The sequence below is a fragment of the Rattus norvegicus genome, chromosome 18, assembly GCF_036323735.1.
Source record: "Rattus norvegicus strain BN/NHsdMcwi chromosome 18, GRCr8, whole genome shotgun sequence".
Classification (NCBI taxonomy): domain Eukaryota; kingdom Metazoa; phylum Chordata; class Mammalia; order Rodentia; family Muridae; genus Rattus; species Rattus norvegicus.
In genome coordinates this window covers 41,813,285-41,838,622 of record NC_086036.1, presented here as the reverse complement: position 1 = coordinate 41,838,622, position 25,338 = coordinate 41,813,285, and the positions used below count along the sequence as shown (strand labels likewise).

Genomic DNA, 25,338 nt, shown 5'->3' with positions numbered 1-25,338 from the left:
TATTGGTACAGAGACGGATAGATAGACTAGTGGAATAGAATTGAAGACCCAGAAATGAACCCACACCCCTATGGGCACTTGATTTTTGACAAAGGAGCCAAAACCATCCAATGGAAAAAGGATAGCATTTTCAGGTGCTGGTTCAACTAGAGGTCAGCATGTAGAAGAATGCATATCGATCCATGCTTATCACTCTGTATAAAGCTTAAGTCCAAGTGGGTCAAGGACCTCCACATCAAACCAGATACACTCAAACCAATAGAAGAAAAAGTGGGGAAGCATCTCGAACACATTTGCACTGGAGAAAATTTCCTGAACAAAACACCAATGGCTTATGCTCGAAGATCAAGAATCGACAAATGGGATCTCATAAAACTGCAAAGCTTCTGTAAGGCAAAGGACACTGTGCTTAGGACAAAACGGAAACCAACAGATTGGGAAAAGATCTTTACCAATCCTACAACTGATAATAGGCTTATATTCAAAATATACAAAGAACTTGAGAAGTTAGACTACAGGGAGACAAATAACCCTGTTAAAAATCGGGTTCATAGCTAAACAAAGAATTCACAGCTGAGGAATGCTGAATGGCTGAGAAACACCTAAGAAATGTTCAACATCTTTAGTCATAAGGGAAATGCAAATCAAAACAACCCTGAGATTTCACCTCACACCAGTCAGAATGGCTAAGATCAAAAACTCAGGTGACAGCAAATGTTGGCAAGGATGTGGAGAACGAGGAACACTCCTCCATTGTTGGTGGGATTGCAGACTGGTACAATCATTCTGGAAATCAGTCTGGAGGTTCCTCAGAACATTGGATATTGAACTACCTGAGGACCCAGCTATATCTCTCGGGCATATACCCAAAAGATGCCCCAACATATAACAAAGACACACGCTACACTATGTTCATAGCAGCCTTATTTATAATAGCCAGAAGCTGGAAAGAACCCAGATGCCCTTCAACAGAGGAATGGATATGGAAAATGTGGTACATCTACACAATGGAATATTACTCAGCTATCAAAAACATTGCCTTTATGAAATTCATAGACAAATGGATGGAACTGGAAAATATCATCCAGAGTGAGGTAACCCAATCACAGAAAAACACACATGGTATGCACTCATTGATAAGTGGCTATTAGCCCAAATGCTTGAAGTATCCTAGATGCACAGAACACATGAAGCTCAAGACGGATGATCAAAATGCAAACGCTTCACTCCTTCTTTAAAAGGGGAACAAGAATACCCTTGGCAGGGAATAGGGAGGCAAAGTTTAGAACAGAGGCTGAAGGAACACCCATTCAGAGCATGCCCCACTTGTGGCCCATACATATACAGCCACCAAACTAGATAAGATGGATGAAGCAAAGAAGTGCAGGCCAACAGGAACCGGATGTAGATCTCTCCTGAGAGACACAGCCAGAATACAGCAAATACATCGGCAAATGCCATCATTAATCCACTGAACTGAGAACGGGACCACCGTTGAAGGAATCTTAGAGAGGACTGAAAGAGCTTGAAGGGGCTTGAGACCCCATATGAACAACAATGCCGACCAACCAGAGGTTCCAAGGAGTAAGCCATTACCCAAAGACTATACATGGACTGACCCTGGACTCCAACTGCATACGTAGCAATGAATATCCTAGTAAGATCACCACTGGAAGGGGAAGCCCTTGATCCTGCCAAGACTGAACCCCCAGTGAATGTGATTGTTGGGGGAAGGGCGGTAATGGGGGAAGGATGGGGAGGGGAACACCCATAGAGAAAGAGACGGGGAGCGGTTAGGGGGATGTTGGCCTGGAAACCAGAAGGGGAATAACAATCTAAATGTAAATAAGAAATACCCAAGTTAATTAAGATTTTTAAATAAAAATTATTTTAAATGGAATCTGCACTCTCAAGATTTCACTAATATGACCTCATATTTCTGGAGAGGCAAAACCAGTGGCCAGGCTAAGTCTACAGGCCTCTGTCTGACTGTGTCAACACTGACAGTTTGCAACCTTTGATCTTAGCTTAAGTCCTGGAAGGCACCGGAAGCCTCTAGTCATCCCTCTAGCACCTCCCAGCACCTTCATGGATTTGCTCCAAGGGAAGTTCTCTTCCCAGCACTTCTGATCACTGGAGTACAATTCTAATTTTTCCTTACTTAGCTATAGTCTCATGTCACCAAGGCAGGTAGAAAACTGACATTTTCTACATACATTTGAAGCACACACAGTTTGTTTTATTTTCTCACCAACTGTGCTGCAGAAACAGTTTAATTAGGTGTTTTGATAAATCCATCTACAATGATGTCAATGGATGACTAAGAATTAAGTTAGTCTGAAAGGGGTTTAGGAGGGAATATGGTAAGCTGCTTTTATTGCATTATTAAAAATCTCAATAACATTTTCTTAAGTTATTGAACATATTCTGAGTGTCTGTGTCTGGACACCATTAAACATAAGACATTATCTAACCTTGTCTTCACAGGGACACTTCAAGGTTAACCTTAAACCTCAAGGTAAGATTAGTGTTTAACAACCATTCAATAGATGAGGCAGTAGTAGTAGTAGTGGTGGTGGTGGTGGTGGTGGTGGTGGTGGTGGTGGTTAAATGCCAGTCTGCAATCACACTTTAGGCCAATGAGGAGCAAAACTGTAAACCGAAGTCTCCTGAACCATAGCCCAAACTCTGGGTCAGCGTGGCAAACACTCTCCTCGTCTGCAAAGGCTGCTGTGTCTCCAACAAAGAAACTCAGGACAGCTTTTACTCCAGGCAAGGGAACTGCCCAAGGTTCCACATGGGGTCGTGCAGACTCCTAAGCCAACATCTCTCTCTACTCATGCATTTGATGACACCAATCAACTAAAGTCTGACTGGTGTGACCTCAACTTTCCACCATGCACAGATCTCACCATCATCTACAGGTTTTAAAAAACGCTGTAAAGTGACAGTGGGCTCTTGGTGTTTCGTAAATTAAATCCATCCCTCTGAGTGAGAAGAATATGTTTTAGGAATTAAAAAAATCAATAATTTTTAGCACATAGTAGGTACCTGTTGTGAGTTTAGGAACCCTAGGTGCATATTTACCTACACAGTTTCTAGTGTGTGTGATGAATTCAACAAATGCTTTCATTGTAATGTGAAAAATGGAACTGAACATTAAAGTAATTTAGAAAACATATTCGTAAACTTATTTTGGAAAATCAAAAAGTATGTTCAGAGATGCACATTCAACCAAAATCAGCCCTCCCTAGGAATGAGAGAACTGTCTCCATCATGGGTGGTGGAGAAGGGGCTGGTGGGATTAAGGCTTTCCATCAGAAAGCACATCCTTCAAATAATGACAGCTGACACTTGATCAAACACCAAATCCAGCCCATACCTTAGGATCCTTTTCAAGTTGTTGATTTAACTTCTTCCAGCCCAACTTGTCATAATTAACTCTGTAATACCCAGTCACATTGAAGTTTAAGATCACCCAGTCACTGTCAGAATCTGAAAGTTTCATCCCAGGAAATATCACTACCAAAAAAACAAACAAACAAACAAACAAACAAAAATGGTCTTAAATAGATTCCAGTATTTTTATATATATATAATGCATTCACACATCTAAACAATAAGCTAATAGAATTAAAATTAAGATCTCTCTTAGGTATATATTGATCTGCCAAATAACTAAATTTTTATAAATAATGACTTTTAATTTGAAGTGTTATCTTTAAAGCTCTGTATTTAACAATCAGGTTTCCAAAAGCTCAACATTTTAACAAAATTTCTATCTCTGTTTTTATACATATATATGATTATATATACATACATGCATGCATATGCATATAATATATTCACTTGTAAATAAAAATGTATATATTTACTTACTGCTGCTTTTATCTAGCCAGACTAAAGGTTGTGTGATTCCATTTTTCATCCAAAAAATTGGGACAATCCATGTACTATATTTTGGAAGAATAGAAAAGAATTAGCTATTTTCACAAATAAGAAGATACACTCAGCCCAAATTAAAGAATTGCTGAGATAGCAGCTCTGCGAGTCTACAGTCAATCCCAGAGAGCACTTGGGGCTTTGCTGTCGGGTAACTCCCTGCAGTTTCTGCTAGCCCCGCTTGCTTTGACTCTCTACTCACAGCCCTCTTGCTGTATCTTACTGGCTGACTTCTTAGAGCATAGGCTGTTACTGAGACTTTCTTCTGACTGAAGCGATAAAAGACCGATTTTACTAAATTACAGCCACCTGGCCTCACTCTGGGCCACACAAATGCTTGAGGGAGACCCAAATCTGTCCATGGCTAGAGAGGTGAAGGGTAATTCAAAAAGGAAAAGCTTGCCAACATTTTAAAATGCTTCTCAGTCTCGAACTTTCTCTCCATTTGAAACACATTCACAGACATCAGCCCCAATTGTGTTTACTGAACATCTGTCTACCTTTTCCTCCCACACGGGTGAACAAGAACTGGATGAATCATCTGACAGTAAGGACTGCATTAGTCTTTAGAAAAGACACACAGTTCAGGTAATTGTTTCTGATTTTCTTCTAGTTCTCACATCTGGCATTTCCCCTTTAGCTATAAGTCCACATGCATAAGACTCTGCTCGCTTCTCAAAGTCTTGGAATGCTATAGTGCCTTAGGTTTCTCTCCCCAGTGGGTTTGAAGAAAGAGTATTTGGTTTGTAGTTGCTATTGTGGTGTGTGTGTGTGTGTGTGTGTGTGTGTGTGTGTGTGTGTGTAATGTGGGAAGTGGAATGGTCACAGGTGGCATGGTCAGAGGACAACTTTGTAGTTAGTTCTTCCCTCTTTCTACCTTTAATATGGATTTGAGGAATCAAACTCATGTCGTCAAGCTTGGGGGCAAACCTCTGGGCCATGTTGCCAGCCCCTTGAAATTTTTTATAGTGTTTGAAAATTATTATTCATGCTGATATCTAGCATGATGATATGAGGTAAGAGTCAATGAGAGGTAAGAGTCAAAATTATCTCAAACGTTAACAAATGAGGGGGAGAACTTGAGTAACTCATTAGGTCTGTCTGACGGACAATGAGGAACACATAGAATTCCAATGCTCTGGTTACTCAGGTGACACCAAGTCCCAAGGCAGGGGCACATGTTGGTCCCTTATTGTAGGCGTCTGCCTCACGTGCCCTGCCATGTCTTCAGGGAGTCACCCAGAAGGACCTCATGGCCCAGCAAGTGATAGACGCCCTCACTGCTGACTGCTTTCTACCTCACCATTGCTCAACCCCAAGCCCAGTGATGATAGAGGAATGAAATGACCTACTTGTGGCTCAGAAGAGTCTGATTTTCAACCCTTTCAAGATAAAACGGCTCTTGTTTAACAACGCCGGTAGACGCATTTAATGTGATGACCGGAAAGCCACTCTGGTGTGTCCAGCTGTCCATTATACGTTTTACTGTTGCTGGCAAATGAATTATACTCTGCTCATCTATGGCCTGGTTAAAAAAATTATCACAAAACAGATGTGGGTTATTAGCAAAACCTTCTGAAGCAGCAGTCTCCCCCAAAGATATGAAATATTCAGCCTCTCCCTGTTGTATATACCAATCCTCAGCGTTGGATATCCAGAACTGTTTATCTCTATAGGGCTTTCCTCTGGTATCTGAGATGGGACTTTTTTCAGCACACACAAAGAATCCCCAGATGCTAATGCCCCTTACATAAAATAGTTCTGCGTATACTATGTAAGCTGTGTACATGAGTACCGCAAATCATATACAGACAGCTCGCCACACATATTACAGTGCAAATGATATGAGAACATAATATTTATTACAGTGTGTTGTTTGGAGAATAATGGCTCTAGAAAAGACCATATATGTTTAGTACAAACAGAACGTTTTCTATTTCCCATCTGGGATTGGTTGAACATATAGATATGGAACAACAAACACAGAGCACTGACAACATGAATGGTTCTTTACTCAGTCATCCACTTATTCATTAAGCACATATTTATGGACATAATAGCCACCCTCTACATAGAAATACAATGAAGACTAAAGAAACACTTCATATTTAAGGGTATTTTTATAAATAGGGAAAAGCTCTGTTCCTGTGGTTCAGTCATTCACTTACAGTCCCCTGATCTAGGACTGTAAAAGACAAAATTCTGGAAATCAGTCTGGAGGTTCCTCAGAAAATTGGACATTGAACTGCCTGAGGATCCAGCTATACCTCTCTTGGGCATATACCCAAAAGATGCTCCAACATATAAAAAAGACACGTGCTCCACTATGTTCATAGCAGCCTTATTTATAATAGCCAGAAGCTGGAAAGAACCCAGATGCCCTTCAACAGAGGAATGGATATGGAAAATGTGGTACATCTACACAATGGAATATTACTCAGCTATCAAAAACATTGCCTTTATGAAATTCATAGACAAATGGATGGAACTGGAAAATATCATCCAGAGTGAGGTAACCCAATCACAGAAAAACACACATGGTATGCACTCATTGATAAGTGGCTATTAGCCCAAATGCTTGAAGTATCCTAGATGCACAGAACACATGAAACTCAAGACGGATGATCAAAATGTGAATGCTTCACTCCTTCTTTAAAAGGGGAACAAGAATACCCTTGGCAGGGAATAGAGAGGCAAAGATTAAAACAGAGACAGAAGGAACACCCATTCAGAGCCTGCCCCACATGTGGCCCATACACATACAGCCACCCAATTAGACAAGATGGATGAAGCAAAGAAGTGCAGGCAGACAGGAGCCGGATGTAGATCTCTCCTGAGAGACACAGCCAGAATACAGCAAATACAGAGGCGAATGCCAGCAGCAAACCACTGAACTGAGAACAGGATCCCCGTTGAAGGAATCAGAGAAAGAACTGGAAGAGCTTGAAGGGGCTCGAAATCCCATATGAACAACAATGCCAAGCAACCAGAGCTTCCAGGGACTAAGCCAATACCTAAAGACTATACATGGACTGACCCTGGACTCTGACCCCATAGGTAGCAATGAATATCCTAGTAAGAGCACCAGTGGAAGGGGAAGCCCTGTGTCCTGCTAAGACTGAACCCCCAGTGAATGTGATTGTTGGGGGGAGGGCGGCAATGGGGGGAGGATGGGGAGGGGAATACCCATAAAAGAGGGGAGGGGGAGGGGTTAGGGGGATGTTGGCCCAGAAACTGGGAAAGGGAATAACACTCAAAATGTAAATAAGAAATACTCATGTTAATTTTTAAAAAAGCAGATATTAGTATAGAAAACTTAAAATAAATGGATGCATCTCTTGATATATGTGACCTACCAAAGTTAAATCATTATTAAATAAACACTTTAAGCCTACAAAGCTAAAAAAAAAAAAAAGAAAGAAAGTGTCTCAAAGAAGGACAATTACCATTTGAATGTGTCTCCAAAGATCATCTTGCTCAGCATTGGAGTAAGAAAATGTCTCCAAATAAGACTGTGAAAACAGAGGAATTGAGGTTAAAGCAACAGCATGCCAATGTAATTTATGTCTGATGTCCCTCTGGTAAGTCCCTTAGCAACTCACCTTAAGTGCGTTGATGAACAAGTGCTGGCTCAGGAAACCGGCAAGCATCCAAGCCATGCATGCTCCCTAGGACACACAAATCTGTCATGAGCTGAATTCAGTATTTACACATGAACACACTATTTTTTTTTATAAATGCTGTTGCACGCTATGCTTTTATTGCAATTTGTACCTGAGTTTCCGGTTCAGATTAGCCCCAGGTATGTTAATAAAATAGTAGACTGTCACTAAGGAAGTAAAGAGTGACCAGATGCCCTGTATGGAAAGGGTTGGGATACACAAACACTTTTAAATTATGATATTGCTTGTAAGAATAAAATTCTACAAAACAGAAGTTTGGATCTGGGGAGGTGACTGAATCAGTAAAGTGCCCAGTATCTAATATGACCTCATTAATATTTGCTAAGTGAAATCTGACTTTAAGGCATTTTCTGACATCTATTAGTCAATAAAATTCAAGTTACTTTAATCCATAGTTTTAAGTATGTACTTTACAGTCCCTGGAACCCACTCTACACAACTCTCTGGATGAGAACAGGAGAAAACAGGAATGTGCTTGTACCTTCTTGTAAGTATATATGTCAAAGAGTCTGTTTATTTCTCTGGTTTCTGTGAAATTTTCCACTGGAGTGGACACAGCTCTAGACTCCAGGCTATGATCATCTTCAAGGATATCATGTAAAACGGTTAAAAAAAAGATCATATTCTATAAAGGAAAAGATTAAGCCACATCAACTTCCAAGGGTTACAGAAATACAAAATCCAGAATTCCTGAGATAGCTTATAAAACTTGCATTGCAACAGGGAAATAATAAGGAAAATGTCTGAATTGCAATATTCCTCAAACATCAGAATTCCTTGAGTGACAAAACACTAGAGACTATCTTCTTTCCTGTTCTTTATCTTTTATTTTGAATTTTAAGAAGTTAATTACAGGAGAGTATGGGCCCTAAGAACCCTGTATTTCTCATGAAGATAGGTTCTCAATATCATCTCTATGTAGAGCCAAGCCATTAGATTGTATTGTTGAACACATGTGTATTCACAAAAAATACACACGAGGTTTATACATTGACAAGAATGTGGACATAATAACTTATAACTGGAAAAAACCCACAGACTAGATACAGTGTCTGTAGTTCATGTATTCTGAGATAGCAGCTGGCTCATTACACTGTACTGAGAGTTACAGAACTGTTCAAGATACTGGCTTTTCCTTGGGCTCATGGCAAGAATGATTTTTTCTGATTCGAAGCTAGAAAGAAAACTAATATACAGACAAGGAGAAATTTTGGATGGAAAAAACCCAGCAGAGTTTAGAAGTCATTGTACTGATGAGTCTTCTGCACTCAGGTGAGTGGACCAGCCCCAGCAGTCACATGAAGCCTAAAATCCTGACTTCTTGGAATTCCAAGTTGACTGTCTCATGCCACACATGACATCAGCATCAGGTAAACATTCAAATTCTGCTCTAATTCTACATGTTAACATTCTGATCAACTCCTTCTTACTCCTAGCTTAAGTTTTGATTGGAAATACCATTAATTGTCTTCATATTTATAGCTATTTGTCTTGTTACTGTGAAAAAAAACTATACTGCCAAAGGAAAGGTAAAGAAGAATGCATTTGTTTTGGTTATGGTTCAACATAGCAGAGACATCCCAGCGGCAGGAGCTAAGGCAGCTGGCTACATTCCCTGTATAGTCAGGAAGCAGAGAGCAATAGATATACGCGTTCAGTTTACTTTCTCATCTTAATTCAGTCAGGCCCCTAGGCCATGATATTGCACATAGTTCCACTTTAATTAAACCACTTTAGAGAATCTAGACAGTAATAATAGATAATATCCTAAGCTAGATAAAAGGTACACCCAAAGTCAAATATTACATATGCTGATATATAACTTTATATATACTCATATCATCTACAATCACCACCAAAAGCCATCAAAAAATTGGCTTGAGTCTAGACTGTGTGTCAACTTGACAATCAGTATTAACTATCTCAAAGCTATTGCTATAAAGAATCTGATCTTCTAAAATGAGAAGCCTATAACATAGAGTAATGTGTCATCGACTTGGTTATTTGAGATGGTGCCTCATTGTATAGCCCAGGTTGTTTGATTTGTTCATTTTAATTTGGAACCCTCCTGACTCAAATTCCTAAATAGCTGAGGTGGCAGGTGTAGTAAGTTACCATGTCTGGGCATGTCTTGAAATTTTGATGGAAAACGACTTGGCTGGAGATTGTGGAAAAATCATGTTGATCTGGCTAGTATCCTGTACTCTAATATCTATAGGATGTTGAATGGTGTGATGGTTTGAATGTTTTTGGCCCAGGGAGTAGCACTATTAGGAGGTGTGACCTTGTTGGAGTAGGTGTGTTATTATGGGCATGGGCTTTAAGACCCTGGTTCTAGCTGCCCAGAAGCCAGTCTTTTCCTAGCAGTCTTCATATGAAGATGTAGAACTCTCAGCTCCTCCTGCATTGGATGCTGTTATGCTGCTGCCTTGATGATAATGGACTGAACATCTGAAACTGTAAGCCAGCCCCAATAAATGTTGTCCTTACAAGAGTTGCCTCAGCTATGGTGTCTGTTCACAGCAGTAAAACCCTAACTAAGACAAATGACAAAGCTCTCTTGTTGGTAACTAGATAATCATACTCCATGTAGCAAGAATTTAGACGTCTTTGCACACGTCTGAGCCTACTCATAAAGCATAGGTTTTTATTAGTGTTCCTAAGAGTGTCTCACTTTGGTCAATGTGTCAGAGCCATGATGGAGAAAATTTAAATCTTCCATAATTCATGCCCCAAGATAATCACCACTACAGTGCATTAATATAATTCTTCCCAATGTTTCTTATTTATCTAGTCCCATAATGGTAAAAATGTTCTACTTTGTTCCTCAAATCATTTTGAATCTCTGTTACTTCTTCTTTTAACTACACCCTACAACAACTGTCGTATTATAATGGAACGGAAGACAAACTGGAAAGAAAAAACAACCCAAACTTAGTTTGGTCAAGTCACAGATGGGTTTTTTCTTTTCCAAGAATAGCAGATGAAATTTATATGAAAAGCAAAGTGTTATTATAGTAAATGAATCAGGAGCTATCAAGACAGGGGACCATCCACCATTTTCTTCTTAACCTCTCCTCAGTTCTTTCACTCATGCAAGTCACCAAAGGTATGTTTGATCTTCAGTTTTTTTATCTCAAAGAGGGAAAACAACCGCATTTTCACCTCATTGTTTTAAAGACAATTAATTTACAGGTTTTTGGTATGGTTTGGTTTGGTTTGGTTTTTCAGCAAAATTCCCAGTAAAGAAAGCCTGCTCTGTAGGAGTTAACCACTTAGGCTATTTAGCTTCATCATTGGATGTGTCCTCAGGACTTAAACTACACATGTGAAACTGTATCTGCACATGACTGTGTACTGAAGGACAGTTGTCACACAGAACATAGCAGATGTCCAGTAACCCATTCATTGATGTTGTGAGACTCCTCTTAGCTCATATGTTCAACTGTAAATCTCAGTTCGTGGTGGTAAGAAAGACAAACTAAGGGTTCAGGGGTCAGTGATGGAGCCCTTTCTAATTTCTGTGAGGCCTGGGCTCTATGGTCAGACCATGTTTAAAACAGGAGGAAGTTGCTGTTGGCCCCATTACCAAGCCTACTATTTTCCTGTATTCGGCAGAAAACAAAAGACAAAAAAGTCACAAAGTAACTAATGCCAGAGCTGGAGCTCTAGATGCTGAAAAACCCATGGGTTTTGAAGAGCTTGAGAATGGAAAATCCAGCTTTCTCACTGTACAGGCTGGTTTTGTGTGTCAACTGGACACAAGAGGAAGTTATCACAGAGAAAGGAGACTCAGTTGAGGAAATGCCTCCATGACATCTAGCTGTAAGGCTGCCACACCTGTCACCTGCCACCTGCCACCTGTCTCATCAGTCATCTGCCTCACCAGCCACCAGCCACACCAGCATTAGAAACGTCCCTACACAGTTGATGATATGGTTCAGCAGGCAAAGGACACTAGCCCTCAAGGCTAATGACCTGAGTTTGATCCCTCAACGCACAAATTGGAAGGAGAGAATGGAATCCCACTAAGTGTTCCTTGTCCTCCATATGTATACTTTGATATATGCAGACTGCCACACACAGTAATATGTAAATAAATACCAAATTTTTAAGACAAAACAGTTTTGGTATAAATCTCAAACAAAAGTAGTAAGAAAGAAGCTTGTAGGAGGAAAGCATGGAAGGCGACGCGGCACACCTTTCATGAGAGTTTTAGTAATTCAGTAGTGATTAGATTTGTCTGTGTTTGACTATGCATTGTTTTTAATCAATAACTTAATAATTAAGGGGAAGTGTTTACAATGAGAAGATCAAACCTAAGGATATATAGAAGAGATTGAATACTCCCAACTCAAAGGACCAGTAAATATCTTCAACAAAATAGAGAAGAAAACTTCCCTAACCTAAAGAAAGAGATGCCCATAAACATACAAGAAGCCTACAGAATTCCAAATAGATTGGACCAGAAAAGAAGCCCCTCCCATCACATAGTAGTCAAAACACCAAATGCACAAAAAAAAAAAAAGAAAGAATATTAAAAGCAGTAAGGGAAAAAGGTCAAGTAACATATAAAGGCAGACCTATCAGAATTACACCAGACTTCTCACCAGACACTATGAAAGCCAGAAGATCCTGGACAGATGTCATATAGACCCCAAGAGAACAGAAATGCCAGCCCAGGTTACTGTATCCAGCAAAACTCTCAATTAACATGGATGAAGAAACCAAGAAATTCCATGACAAAACCAAATATACACAATACCTTTCCACAAATCCAGCGCTACAAAGAATAATAAATGGTAAAGCCCAACATAAGGAGGAAAGCTACACCCTAGAAAAAGCAAGAAACTAATTGTTTTGCAACAAAACAAAGGGAAGACAAGCACACGAATGTAATCTCACATCCAAACACGAATATAAGAGGAAGCAACAATCACTATTCCTTAATATCTCTCAACATCAATGGACTCAACTCCCCAATAAAAAGACACAGATTAACAAACTGGATACACAATGAGGACCCACCATTTTGCTGCCTACAGGAAACACATCTCAGAGACAAAGACAGACACTACCTCAGAGTAAAAGGCTGGAAAACAAATTTCCAAGCAAATGGTCTGAAGAAGCAAACTGGAGTAGCCATTCTAATATCAAATAAAATCAATTTTCAACCAAAAGTCATCAAAAAAGATAAGGAAGGACACTTCATATTCATCAAAGGAAAAATCCACCAAGATGAACTCTCAATCCTAAATATCTATGCCCCAAATACAAGGGCACCTACATACGTAAAAGAAACCTTACTAAAGCTCAAAACACACATTGCACCTCACACAATAATAGTAGGAGACTTCAACACCCCACTCTCATCAATGGACAGATCATGGAAAGAGAAATTAAACAGAGACATAGACAGACTAAGAGAAGTCATGAGCCAAATGGACTTAACAGATATTTATAGAACATTCTCTCCTAAAACAAAAGGATATACATTCTTCTCAACACTTCATGGTACTTTCTCCAAAATTGACCATATAATTGGTCAGAAAACAGGCCTCAATAGATACAGAAAGACAGAAATAATCCCATGTGTCCTATCAGACCATCACGGGCTAAAGCTGGTCTTCAATAACAATAAGGGAAGGGTGCCCACATATACATGGAAGTTGAACAATGCTCTACACAATGATAACCTGGTCAAGGAAGAAATAAAGAAAGAAATTAAAGACTTCCTAGAATTTAATGAAGGTACAACATACCCAAACTTATGGGACACAAAGAAAGCTGTGCTAAGAGGAAAACTCATAGCTCTGAATGTCTGCACAAAGAAACAGGAGAGAGCATATATCAGCAGCTTGACAGCACACCTAAAAGCTCTAGAACAAAAAGAAGGAAACACACCCAGGAGGAGTAGAAGGCAGGAAATAATCAAACTCAGAGCTGAAATCAACCAAGTAGAAACATAAAGGACTATACAAAGGATCAACAAAACCAAAAGCTGCTTCTTTGAGAAAATGAACAAGATAGATAAACCCTTAGCCAGACTAACGAGAGGACACAGAGAGTATATCCAAATTAACAAAATCAGAAATGAAAAGGGAGATATAACTCAGAATCAGAGGAAATTCAAAAAATCATCAGATCCTACTACAAAAGCCTATATTCAACAAAACTTGAAAATCTGCAGGAAATGGACAATTTCCTAAAAAGATACCAGGTACAGAAGTTAAATTAGGAACAGGTAAACCATTTAAACAACCCCATAATGCCTAAAGAAATAGAAGCAGTTATTAAAGGTCTTCCAAGCAAAAGGAGCCCAGGTCCAGACAGGTTCAGTGCAGAATTCTATCAGACCTCCATAGAAGACCTCATACCAATACTATCCAAACTATTCCACAAAATTGAAACAGATGGAGCACTATCTAATTCCTTCTATGAAGCCTCAATTACTCTTATACCTAAACCACACAAAGACCCAACAAAGAAAGAGAACTTCAGACCAATTTCCCTTATGAATATCAATGCAAAAATACTCAATAAAATTCTGGCAAACCGAATCCAAGAGCACATCAAAACAATCATCCATCATGATCAAGTAGGCTTCATCCCAGGCATGCAGGGATGGTTTAATATACGGAAAACCATCAACGTGAACCATTATATAAACAAATTGAAAGAACAAAACCACATGATCATTTCATTAGATGCTGAGAAAGCATTTGACAAAATCAACACCCCTTCATGATAAAAGTCCTGGAAAGAATAGGAATTCAAGGCCCATACCTGAACATAGTAAAAGCCATATACAGCAAACCAGTAGCTAACATTAAACTAAATGAAGAGAAACTTGAAGCAATCCCACTAAAATTAGTGACTAGAGAAGGCTGCCCACTCTCTCCCTACTTATTCAACATAGTTCTTGAAGTTCTAGCCAGAGCAATCAGACAACAAAAGGAGATCAAAGGGATACAGATTGGAAAAGTAGAAGTCAAAAATATCACTATTTGCAGATGATATGATCGTATACTTACGTGATCCCAAAAGTTCCACGAGAGAACTACTAAACCTGCTAAACACCTTCAGCAAAGTGGTTGGATATAAAATTAACTCAAATAAATCAGTAGCCTTCCTCTACACAAAAGAGAAACAAGCCGAGAAAGAAATTAGGGAAACAACACCCTTTATAACAGTCCCAAATAATATAAAATACCTCGGTGTGACTTTTACCAAGCAAGTAAAAGATCTGTACAATAAGAACTACAAGACACTGAAGAAGGAAATTGAAGAAGACCTCAGAAGATGGAAAGATCTCCCATGCTCATGGATTGGCAGGATTAATATAGTAAAAATGGCCATTTTACCAAAAGCAATCTACAGATTCAATGCAATCCCCATCAAAATTCCAACCAAATTCTTCATAGAGTTAGACAGAACAATTTGCAAATTCATCTGGAATAACAAAAAACCCAGGATAGCTAAAACTATCCTCAAGAATAAAAGGCCTTCAGGGGGAATCACTATCCCTGAACTCAAGCAGTATTACAGAGCAATAGTGACAAAAACTATATGGTATTGGTACAGAGACAGACGGATAGATCAGTGGAATAGAATTGAAGACCCAGAAATGAACCCACACACCTATGGTCACTTGATTTTTGACAAAGGAGCAAAAACCATCCCATGGAAAAAGGATAGCATTTTCAGCAAATGGTGCTCGTTCAACTGGAGGTCAGCATGTAGAAGAATGCAGATCGATCCATGCTTATCACTCTGTACAAAGCTTAAGTCCAAGTGGATCAAGGACCTCCACATCAAACCAGATACACTCAAACTAATAGAAGAAATAGTGGGGAAGCATCTCGAACACATGGGCACTGGAGAAAATTTCCTGAACAAAACACTAATGCCTTGTGCTCTAAGGTCAAGGATCAACAAATGGGATCTCATAAAACTGCAAAGCTTCTGTAAGGCAAAGGACACTGTTGTTAGGACAAAACAGCAACCAACAGATTGGGAAAAGATCTTTACCAATCCTACAACTGATAAAGGGCTTGTATCCAAAATATACAAAGAACTCAAGAAGTTAGACAGCAGGGAGACAAATAACCCTTTTTAAAAATCGGGTTCAGGGGCTGGGGATTTAGCTCAGTGGTAGAGCGCTTACCTAGGAAGCGCAAGGCCCTGGGTTCGGTCCCCAGCTCCGAAAAAAAGAACCAAAAAAAAAAAAATCGGGTTCAGAGCTAAACAAAGAATTCACAGCTGAGCATTGCTGAATGGCTGAGAAGCACCTAAAGAAATGTCCAACATCTTTAGTCATAAGGGAAATGCAAATCAAAACAACCCTGAGATTCCACCTCACACCAGTCAGAATGGCTAAGATCAAAAACTCCAGCAACAGCAGATGCTGGAGAAAGAGGAACAGTCCTCCATTGTTGGTGGAATTGCAGACTGGTACAACAATTCTGGAAATCAGTCTGGAGGTTCCTCAGAAAATTGGATATTGAACTACCTGAGGACCTAGCTATACCTCTCTTGGGTATATACCCCAAAGATGCCCTAACATAACAAAGACACATGCTCCACTACGTTCATAGCAGCCTTATTTATAATAGCCAGAAGCTGGAAAGAATCCAGAAGCCCTTCAACAGAGGAATGGATACAGAAAATGTGGTACATCTACACAATGGAATACTACTCAGCTATCAAAAACATTGCCTTTATGAAATTCATAGGCAAATGGATAGAATTGGAAAATATCATCCTGAGTGAGTTAACCTAGTCATAGAAAAACACATATGGTATGTACTCATTGATAAGTGGATATTAGCCCAAATGCTCGAATTACCCTAAATGCACAGAACACATGAAACTCAAGAAGGATGACCAAAATGAGAACGCTTCACTCCTTCTTTAAAAGGGGAACAAGAATACCCTTGGCAGGGAATAGGGAGGCAAAGTTTAGAACAGAGGCAGAAGGAACACCCATTCAGAGCCTGCCCCACATGTGGCCCATACATATACAGCCACCAAACTAGATAAGATGGATGAAGCAAAGAAGTGCAGGCTGACAGGAACCAGATGTAGATCCCTCCTGAGAGACACAGCCAGAATAAGGCAAATACATTGGCGAATGTCAGCAGCAAACCACTGAACTGAGAATTGGACCCCCGCTGAAGGAATCAGAGAAAGGACTGAAAGAGCTTGAAGGGGCTTGAGACCCCATATGAACAACAATGACAACCAACCAGAGCTTCTAGGGACTAAGCCACTACCCAAAGACTATATACATGGACTGACCCTGGGCTCCAACCTCATAGGTAGCACTGAATACCCTAGTAAGAACACCAGTGGAAGAGGAAGCCCTTGGTTCTGCCAAGACTGAACCCCCAGTGAACAGGATTGTTGGGGGGGAGGGCCATAATCGGGGGAGGATGGGGAGGGGAACACCCACATAAAAGGGGAGGGGGATTAGGGGAATGTTGGCCTGGAAACTGGGAAAGGTAATAACAATTGAAATGTAAATAAGAAATAACCAATTTAATAAAGATGGACAAAAAAGGGGGGAGTGTTTAAATTACTTACCCTTGGAACTTTGGGATAGAAGTAGTTAGTTAGTCCAACTTCAAAATATGATGCAAAGCCCTCATTGAGCCAGATATTGTTCCACCAACTCATGGTCACCAGGTTTCCAAACCACTTTTGGAGATGTGAGGGAGAAGAAGACATTTCTGAAATTTAAGTCATCCTTATTGCAAATACATATGAAGGAGGCGCGAGGCCAAGAGGAGGTATGCGTTGTTCACCAACAATAACAAAACCTGAAAATCAGACTCCCTAGTATTCCTTGCTATTTTCACATGATCAGCTATTCATTTATTCATTTCTCAGAAGTGACTGCCTCACCTCTGGTGTTTGCTCTAAAGCTGGCATTTAAGCCCAAGGCTGGCTAGCTGAACCTATAAACTGTTGGCCCTGCCCATGAGCTGTGTTTAGTTCAATGAAGCTGAAGTGGAGCTAGGCTCTCACCCCTGCTATAACTGCACCCTACACTATAACTATGACTTCGCCGTAAGTAGATGCTATGTTTTAGATTGTGATTTGATACATACCATGTATATATCACTCAAGCTAGGGTATGCTCTGCAATGTGTTGCAGCTGCGATAACTTTCTATTCAAGATAAACCAGGCAACAAAACATATGGATGCCTCTGGGAAGAAAATTACTACTCCCCAAACCAGTAAATCTATGTCCTGGTATCTAAATTCTTACAGCAGCTGTTAGCACCTTGTGTGTTTTTAAAAATGTCACTTAGGTAACAATAAGAAACGACACTCGGAAGAACTGATCCAAACTCATGGGCTTCGGTGGACTGAGTCATCAGGGTGTTATTTTGTCCTTTCTAAAATGTATGGAGTCACACAAATTAAAGAAAATATCACTGTCATACTTAAGATTATTTCTTGAGTGGCATATTTGTGTTAATGGAACAGAGACTTAAAGGCAGATTCGAGATTCTCCATCAAGTCAAATGTCTAGACTTTTATGATCACAATATGAGAAGCCCACAGAGCTGATAATGTGTGTCCTGTCTACAGCTTCTGCGGATGCAACTGGAGCCCTCATCTGCTCCTCACCAACACACTGGCTGCATCCATCAAACCTCTTCCCAGAATAAAATTAAACACCTTCTCCACACCTCAACGGCTTGGGCTCAGCTGGACTAGCACTACACAGACCCTCCCCCATTTTAGGCCCAGTTATACATTTCAAGAGATGCTCCCCTACTCACCCAAATTTGGTGTGTGGCTGGTATTTCTGGGTTCTGCTGCTTTGAGGAAAACAGTTGGAAAATACCTCCCTGTGACATAAGAATATTTCACCACACACCTGGTGCCCAACCTCATGGGAAAGGATGCTCAGAATCATTGCTCTTTTCTCTGGTAGGTCATCGTCTAGTTCCAGGAGCAAGGATGCGTCAAATATCATCAGTCCCCAGTTTTCCATTGCACCGTTGACAAAAGTAGGCAAGGCAATTATATCTACGTGGGTTTAAGTAGGAAAAAAATTAAATCATCTTATGTAATATAGTATTGTTTTAGGGAAAAATCAAGCCCAAGTGAAACCATCAGGTTACTGAAAAATAAAGAGAAAAGGTGTAACCTGAGTAAAGAGAAAATATTTTTTAAGAACATGACATTGAAGATAGAAGTCATAAAATAGGTTATTGTGACTATATGAAAATCATAGAAAGTTCAAATTCTTGTGAGAACAGACTCAGGCTCAAAATCTAGAAAGTTCTCAGAGGTCAACAATAAGAAGACAACATGAGGTAAATCCGTGAAGAATTGCCCCACCACTGTGCCCTGGTTCTTTCCTGGCTTCATGGGACATTTACCTTAGAACATGCACCAGACTTAGTAGCCTTAGGTGACATTGCCCATCCCTCTAAACTGTTCCTCCTCACACTCACCCCACCACAAACCCATACACTCCTTCGATTCCTTTTGTTGACCCAAGACTCCCTCTGCTAACTGACCCTGTTTACTATCTCAGGAAACCTTCTACTCAAAAGATGGATTCTATCAACACTTGGAGTCTGGCCCTGAGAGCTGTAAGAAGCCATTTCTTACAGATACTGATGACTAATTTTAAATTCCTGAAATCATCTTTTGTGTGTGTGTGTGTGTGTGTGTGTGTGTGTGTGTGTGTGTGTGTGTGTGTTTGCATGTGTGTACTTGTCTGTGTATCTCTGTACATCTCTCTCTCTCTCTCTTTCTCTCTCTCTCTCTGGGGTGGTGATGGGGTGGTGGTGGTGGAGTGGGTGTATGGCATCAAGCATGCGAAGATCAGAAGACAACCCATGGGACTCAGTTCTCTCCTACTTTGTGAATCCTCGAGGCTGAGCTTGGGTTGTCAGGCTAAGCAGCAAGACATTTATCCACTGAACCACCTTGCTAGCCCCCTCCTAATAACTATTTTTAAAACATAAAAATAAAAGTCATTAGGAGCAAAGGCATTGAGGTTTTAAAAAACAAATTATCATCATTGATTCTCACATGATGCAGCACTGTATTATACAAACATTTAACTAATCGCTTCAAAATAACAAAAGAAGTACCATGGGTCTAACACTTAACCCTTTAGAACTGGCTGGGAAGATTTTCAACTTTATGCACTGCTTCCCATCACATCTTGAATTTACTATTTCTTTGTTTTGGAAAGATTATTTATTCTATTTTGCTTCATCATATAAAGTCACATTTATGTTTTAAACTATAGAAAAGGTGCTTCACTTTTGTTGCTGTATAGAATTCTACTGTGTAAATATATCACTATTCTTACTATTCATCAATCCTTCCACCAAAGTCTATTTTTGTCTGAGGTGACAAATAGGAAAGGCAGAATCATCCGGTTAAGTGGTTAAGACATCCCAAGTGGTACAAAGTGCAAATGGTGTGAAAAGCCCGGAGGATGTAAGAGAGGACAGAGACTGTGCTAGGGCACCAATCATAGTTGGGAACTGCCTACCTCTGTCTTAGGTTGGTACATCATTGTAAAAACATGGTCAGCATTCAGACTGTATCTCATGGCAATAGGAGGCTGCAGGGAAGTTTCAAAGAGGGCTCTAATATGACCAGTTAGATTCAAGGATTCTGGCTTCACGTAGGAGGAGGACATGTTAGAGGGTGACCCCACCCAGAGACTGAGCTGGAAAGGATGCTGGTGATGTACACCAGGGGAAAGTACAGTGGGTGGCAGTAAGTAGCTGGGGGAAAGGGGAATAAATTGTCTCCTTGAATGGACAGGATGCCATGCAAGAATAAGGGTGACTTTGGACTCCTCACCTAATGAGCATAAAAGGTTTTCGTTGTTGATGATGGTGATGGGTCTTTTTAATACTGAGCAAGAACTAGTAGCATGGGAAAGCTGGGAAGTTGTTTTGCAAGGCTGTTGTCTCCAACCGCTTATGTGACAGGCAAATTGGGGTGTCTGACCTGGCTTAGGCTGCTTCTCAGCCCTTCACTCTTTGTTCCCCCAAATAAAATGCTTGAGCAGCAGAGAGACTCTGTGGAGCATCACAGCACAAATATTTTCTCCCTACCTTCTTCTGCCATCTGCTTGTAGAGGCAGAGCATGGTGTTCCCAGGATTTCAGAAACATGTTGGAAGAACAAAATAAATTTACACAACACACACAATTTAAAGAGAAGAAAAAACCACATTGAGCCTTTATAGACATACCATCCAGACCTATGAGAGATAAAGTTTTTACATAAGTCTTCAAGGATCATATTATATACACACATGATTCCACTTTTTATGAGGAATTCTACAGATGGAACAAGTACTAGGTCAATGAGTCACAGCTCAACTCTACCTAAGATCTTACTAGGGGAACCTGGAATAAGTCATATAAGCTCACTGCCTGAAAACACTAGCACTGACCAGAACCACCACAGAGAACTATAGAACGTTTTTAGCCCAGTCTAGAGAAGGAGCAGCTGGTCACCCACAAGGGAGCTGTCATGCAAATGGTCTAGACCCACAAGATACATAGCTCCAGACAGAGAAAGCACAAACAGATCTTTGTGTTTTGAAAGGTATATAACACCATAGTGAATGGTCATGAGGCTAACTCCAAAATAAAAACTATATGGCTCCAATACACCCTTGAATGCTCATCAGTGCAGCATGTGATCTCAACTTGGGGCCTGTGAAACAGAATATCTTGCATTGAGATTCTTTAAAAGCCTCACCTGTTTTCGGAAGTGGATAACTGATATTAAACAAATCTTCCAGAAATGAGAAGACGGGGCCTGTGTGGTTTGCAGCAAAGTCTAAATATCCATCTGCAATGTCATCTTTCCGGGCCCAGACACGTATCTAAGTTAAACAAGCAATAATTACGTAGAGCAATATTGGGATTTTAAAAAGAGTCACCCTGTCCATTCTGAGCTGCTACTGTTGAACTGAAGCCTTATAGCTTCAGAAGAAGCTATGTGCCTGTGGTGGTTGGAGAATGCCCCCCATAGTCTCATATATTTGAATATTTGGTCCCCAACTGGTAGAACTGTTTGGGAAGAATTAGGTCTGTCTAATTGAGGTGTGTCACTGTGGGGTGGGATCTGATGTTTCAACAGACTGGCAGTATTCCCAGTGTTCTGTCTTTGCTGCCTGCTTATGGATGAAGATGTGAACGCCCAGCTGTTCTCCTATCGGTTATAATGTTTAGTTACAGTGAAAGAAAAGCAGCCAAGACAGTGCTTATAATGTCTAAGCTCATATGCACACTGAGAAAATCCCAGAAGACAAAGCATTAACTGACCACCCCCCCAGGAGTATGTAACATCAACTTTTACTTTGAAAATCTATAATGGCTGGTCAAACGGGAAGCTGTATATAGAAGAAAGAAAGTAGGTCCCTGTCTGTCACCCTGCACAAAACACGGTTTCAAATGGAACAAGAACATCAACATAACAAACAACTGGGGTAGCAGAAGGGGTTTGCAACCCCATAAGAAGAACACAATATCAACCAACCAGAACCCCCAGAGCTCCCAGGAATGAAACCGTCATCCCAAGAGAATATCCCAGGAATGAACCCATGGCTCCATCGGCATATGTAGCAGAGGATGGCCCTAACAGACATCAATGGGAGGAAAGGCCATTGGTCCTGCCAAGGCTCCATGTCCCAGTGTAGGAGAATGTCAGGACATGGAGGTTGGAGGGAGTGGGTGGGTGGGTATCACCCTCATAGAAGCAGGGGGAGATAGCGGGTTTCTGGAGGGGAAACCAGGAAATGGTATAACATTTAAAATGTAAATTAAAATGCAATTAAAAAAAGAATATCAACACAGACAAGATACTATGAATCCCACTGAAAACAAAATAAGGTAGGGCTTGAACTTCTTGGCACAAGAAGAGATTTCTGAACAGGACACTGATAACATAGATATTAACAATTAATAAATGGAACCCATGATGCTCAAAAGTTTCTGTATAGAAAGCAATCATTCTTTTGTCTAGCAAAGCAGCAGCCTACAGAATAGGAAAAACGTTTGCCAATTATACATCTGACACAGGGCTGGTATCTAAAATATACAAAGAACTTAGTAAAATGAGCATCAAGAAAACAAATGACTCAATTTTTTTTTGGTTCTTTTTTTCGGAGCTGGGGACCGAACCCAGGGCCTTGCGCTTCCTAGGTAAGTGCTCTACCACTGAGCTAAATCCCCAGCCCCCAAATGACTCAATTTTAAAATGGGGTATAGAATTAGAGAGCTCTCAAAAGATGAGACACAAGTGGCTGGGAAATGTTTTTAAATAGTTGAGACTTTATTCTAATAGCTATAACCACAGTGCTTGTCAAAATGATAACTAAAATGAAGTATAACTGATTACTAATGGGGCATTAAAAAACGGTAAGAGGCTCCACGATGCCAAATAAAACCAGTTCTGAGATTTCCCAAGATAAACGTAACAGCTTCAGCTTCTTTAGTGTTTCAAAATACAAAAGAAAAAAAGTAGAAGTCGTCTTTCGATAGCAACTCTGACACTTGCAGGCTGAAGGAGGAAGCTACTTCACACATGGAGATAGGGGTTCTCCAGAACGTGGCTCTAGACTGGCCCGACTCTCCCGGCTTGCATGCACTCTTGACGGTGAGACCCAGGCCTCCTCCCAGCATATCCAAGAGTAAACTGGGTATGCAAGCCCGCATCTGGCTCAGTCATACATCAAGTACAGGCCGGGTCCTGCACACCACCAGTATATTCCCTGACCATGTGAGCGGAAAGTACAGGCACAATGCTATGGGATACAGGTGACCTAAAGACAGGGGAGTCACCGGACTCTACTGTGACCATACAGCAGATCGTGATTTGTCTGTCACCTTCTCTGCTGTTCCCACAGGGTAACAGGTGATCTGAAGGACTAGCATCCGCATTTAGGTCGTAACTACAAAACTTACACTAGGCATAGTCTCTGTTCTGTGTGTTCAGGTGTTCTTGTCCTGTATTTTTAACTATTTTATTTTAAATGCACTGAGTTTGGGTTAAAAAACAACCACCAAAGAGACATGCACATCAGTCTACAACCCAATGGCTCCCGGAGGCCAAGTGCCTCTATAACCCAAATCTCTTCTCAGTACTGCCAGTGAATTGAATCCGTTTTACAGTTAAAAAAATATATATTAAATAGGAACACCAGAAACAGCCTCAGTGGAAACAGAAACTATTTACATTAAATTAAAACCTAGCTTCAGGCTGTGTCTGGACATGTCCAGTATAGTGTGTTGCACACTGTAACCAACCCATAAAGACAGCTTCTGGCACTCTCAACCACAGAGGCACACATTCTCTGTGTGAGCAAGGACAGCGGAGGACAGAGAAGGGGAAGTGGGAGGGTGGTAGCGACCTGGTTCACCGGAGCTGATTGGACAGCAGGTTCACTTCTGGCTTTGGAGCTGATTGGACAGCCAGTCCCCTCTGGTGGTGCAGATGGCCCGAGTATAGTGTAGAGTCTGTGATTTAGGCTGCATTTGTGACATTGGGGAGCTCCTACTTGATGGCAAACTCAACGGCATCCTGGAGCTCACCTTCAGCTAGCGTCCCGGTGAGATCTTTACGGGCTTCATGCCCACACGCTCTCTGTCTTTGCCATCATTTTGAAGATCAAGCCTTGGGTGTTCTGGAAGAAGTGGTGGACCTTGTCCTGGCCTCCTGCATCCCACACAATGAAGCTGAGGTTCTTGTACTCAGTGGTCTCCACGTTGAAATCAATGGTAGGAGTTGTGGTCACAATGTTGCCTAACTTCAGTTGGTATAGAGTTGTCCTCGTGTAGCATCCAGGGCCACCGTGGGAACGCACACTTCTATTTTGCTGAATCGGCCCTTGAAGAGGTTTTTAAAGCTATTCCCCATGTCTGAGGACAGGTAGAAGCAGTACTGACCAGAGACCTCCAAAGAGGCAGCTCCCAGCCAAGGATTGGTTTTGTTCCCACAGGATATTGGCACTGACCAAGAAATTTTTTAAATGGGAGTGGAGAAAGATTATAATCAAAATATATATTGTATGAAAATATTAAATAATAAAAAGCAATAAAAGTAATCTTTTAAAATGTATCATTCTGCAATTTCTGAATGATCCTGTGCATTCTAGGTAAAAGAATATCTTGAACCCTTCTTTCCATTTTAAAAACTTTCCAGTGATTCAGAACAGAATAGTGTTAGGAGTGATGGCATTCTGTATGACCAAATGTAAACCTTGGAAATTGTAATGGCTTAATAATTTAAATTCAATATTATTGAACCTATGTCGTTTTCAATAATGATTAAGTCCTCTCATTTTAAAAGCCCATATGAGTCTTATAATTTTAAACCTTTTGAAGTGAGTGCATTACAGTCTCACTCTTTTGCAATGACAGTACCAAGTTAGCTGGGAAAAGGCACCTCTGCCATTTAAGGTCCTTTCCAGGGGAACAGGCTGTTGTCCAGCACTGGAGAATGTACCCATGTGGCTTTCCCGACTATGCTCCTGTTCCAACCCACAGAGCTATAGAGATGCAGAAGCACTGTGTGATCTACAACATTTCCCTGTGACCAAAGTTTAATAGAATTAAGAACTGTCAATGCTGATATTAAGGAAGATGCACAAAAATGAACTCCTTAGGTCAAAAGGTTTGGGAATGGCAAAGTCTATCCTTATGTGAGC

General features: G+C 40.5%; 1 protein-coding gene across 8 annotated transcripts in view; it reads right to left on the bottom strand.

Moving 5' to 3' along the window:
- The window catches only part of Lvrn (laeverin), a 109,043-nt gene that overhangs the window by 23,208 nt on the left and 60,497 nt on the right, over positions 1–25,338 (bottom strand). For 5 of the 8 annotated variants that reach the window (XR_005496112.2, XR_005496111.2, XM_063277658.1 and 2 more), the window contains 9 exons: positions 21,387–21,513; positions 18,518–18,669; positions 17,211–17,324; positions 8,107–8,250; positions 7,545–7,610; positions 7,389–7,454; positions 5,295–5,467; positions 3,880–3,953; positions 3,383–3,522 (listed from right to left, as the gene is read on the bottom strand). Coding sequence is in view for 6 of the 8 variants with exons in the window: in XM_063277658.1 (XP_063133728.1) it covers positions 3,383–3,522; positions 3,880–3,953; positions 5,295–5,467; positions 7,389–7,454; positions 7,545–7,610; positions 8,107–8,250; positions 17,211–17,324; positions 18,518–18,669; positions 21,387–21,513 (1,056 nt within the window). In the remaining 2 variants the exon portion in view is untranslated. Of the gene's footprint in view, positions 1–3,382; positions 3,523–3,879; positions 3,954–5,294; positions 5,468–7,388; positions 7,455–7,544; positions 7,611–8,106; positions 8,251–17,210; positions 17,325–18,419; positions 18,670–21,386; positions 21,514–25,338 lie in introns of those variants that run through there. The other 3 variants (XM_063277656.1, XM_063277659.1, XM_063277660.1) reach the window with 3 other exon arrangements.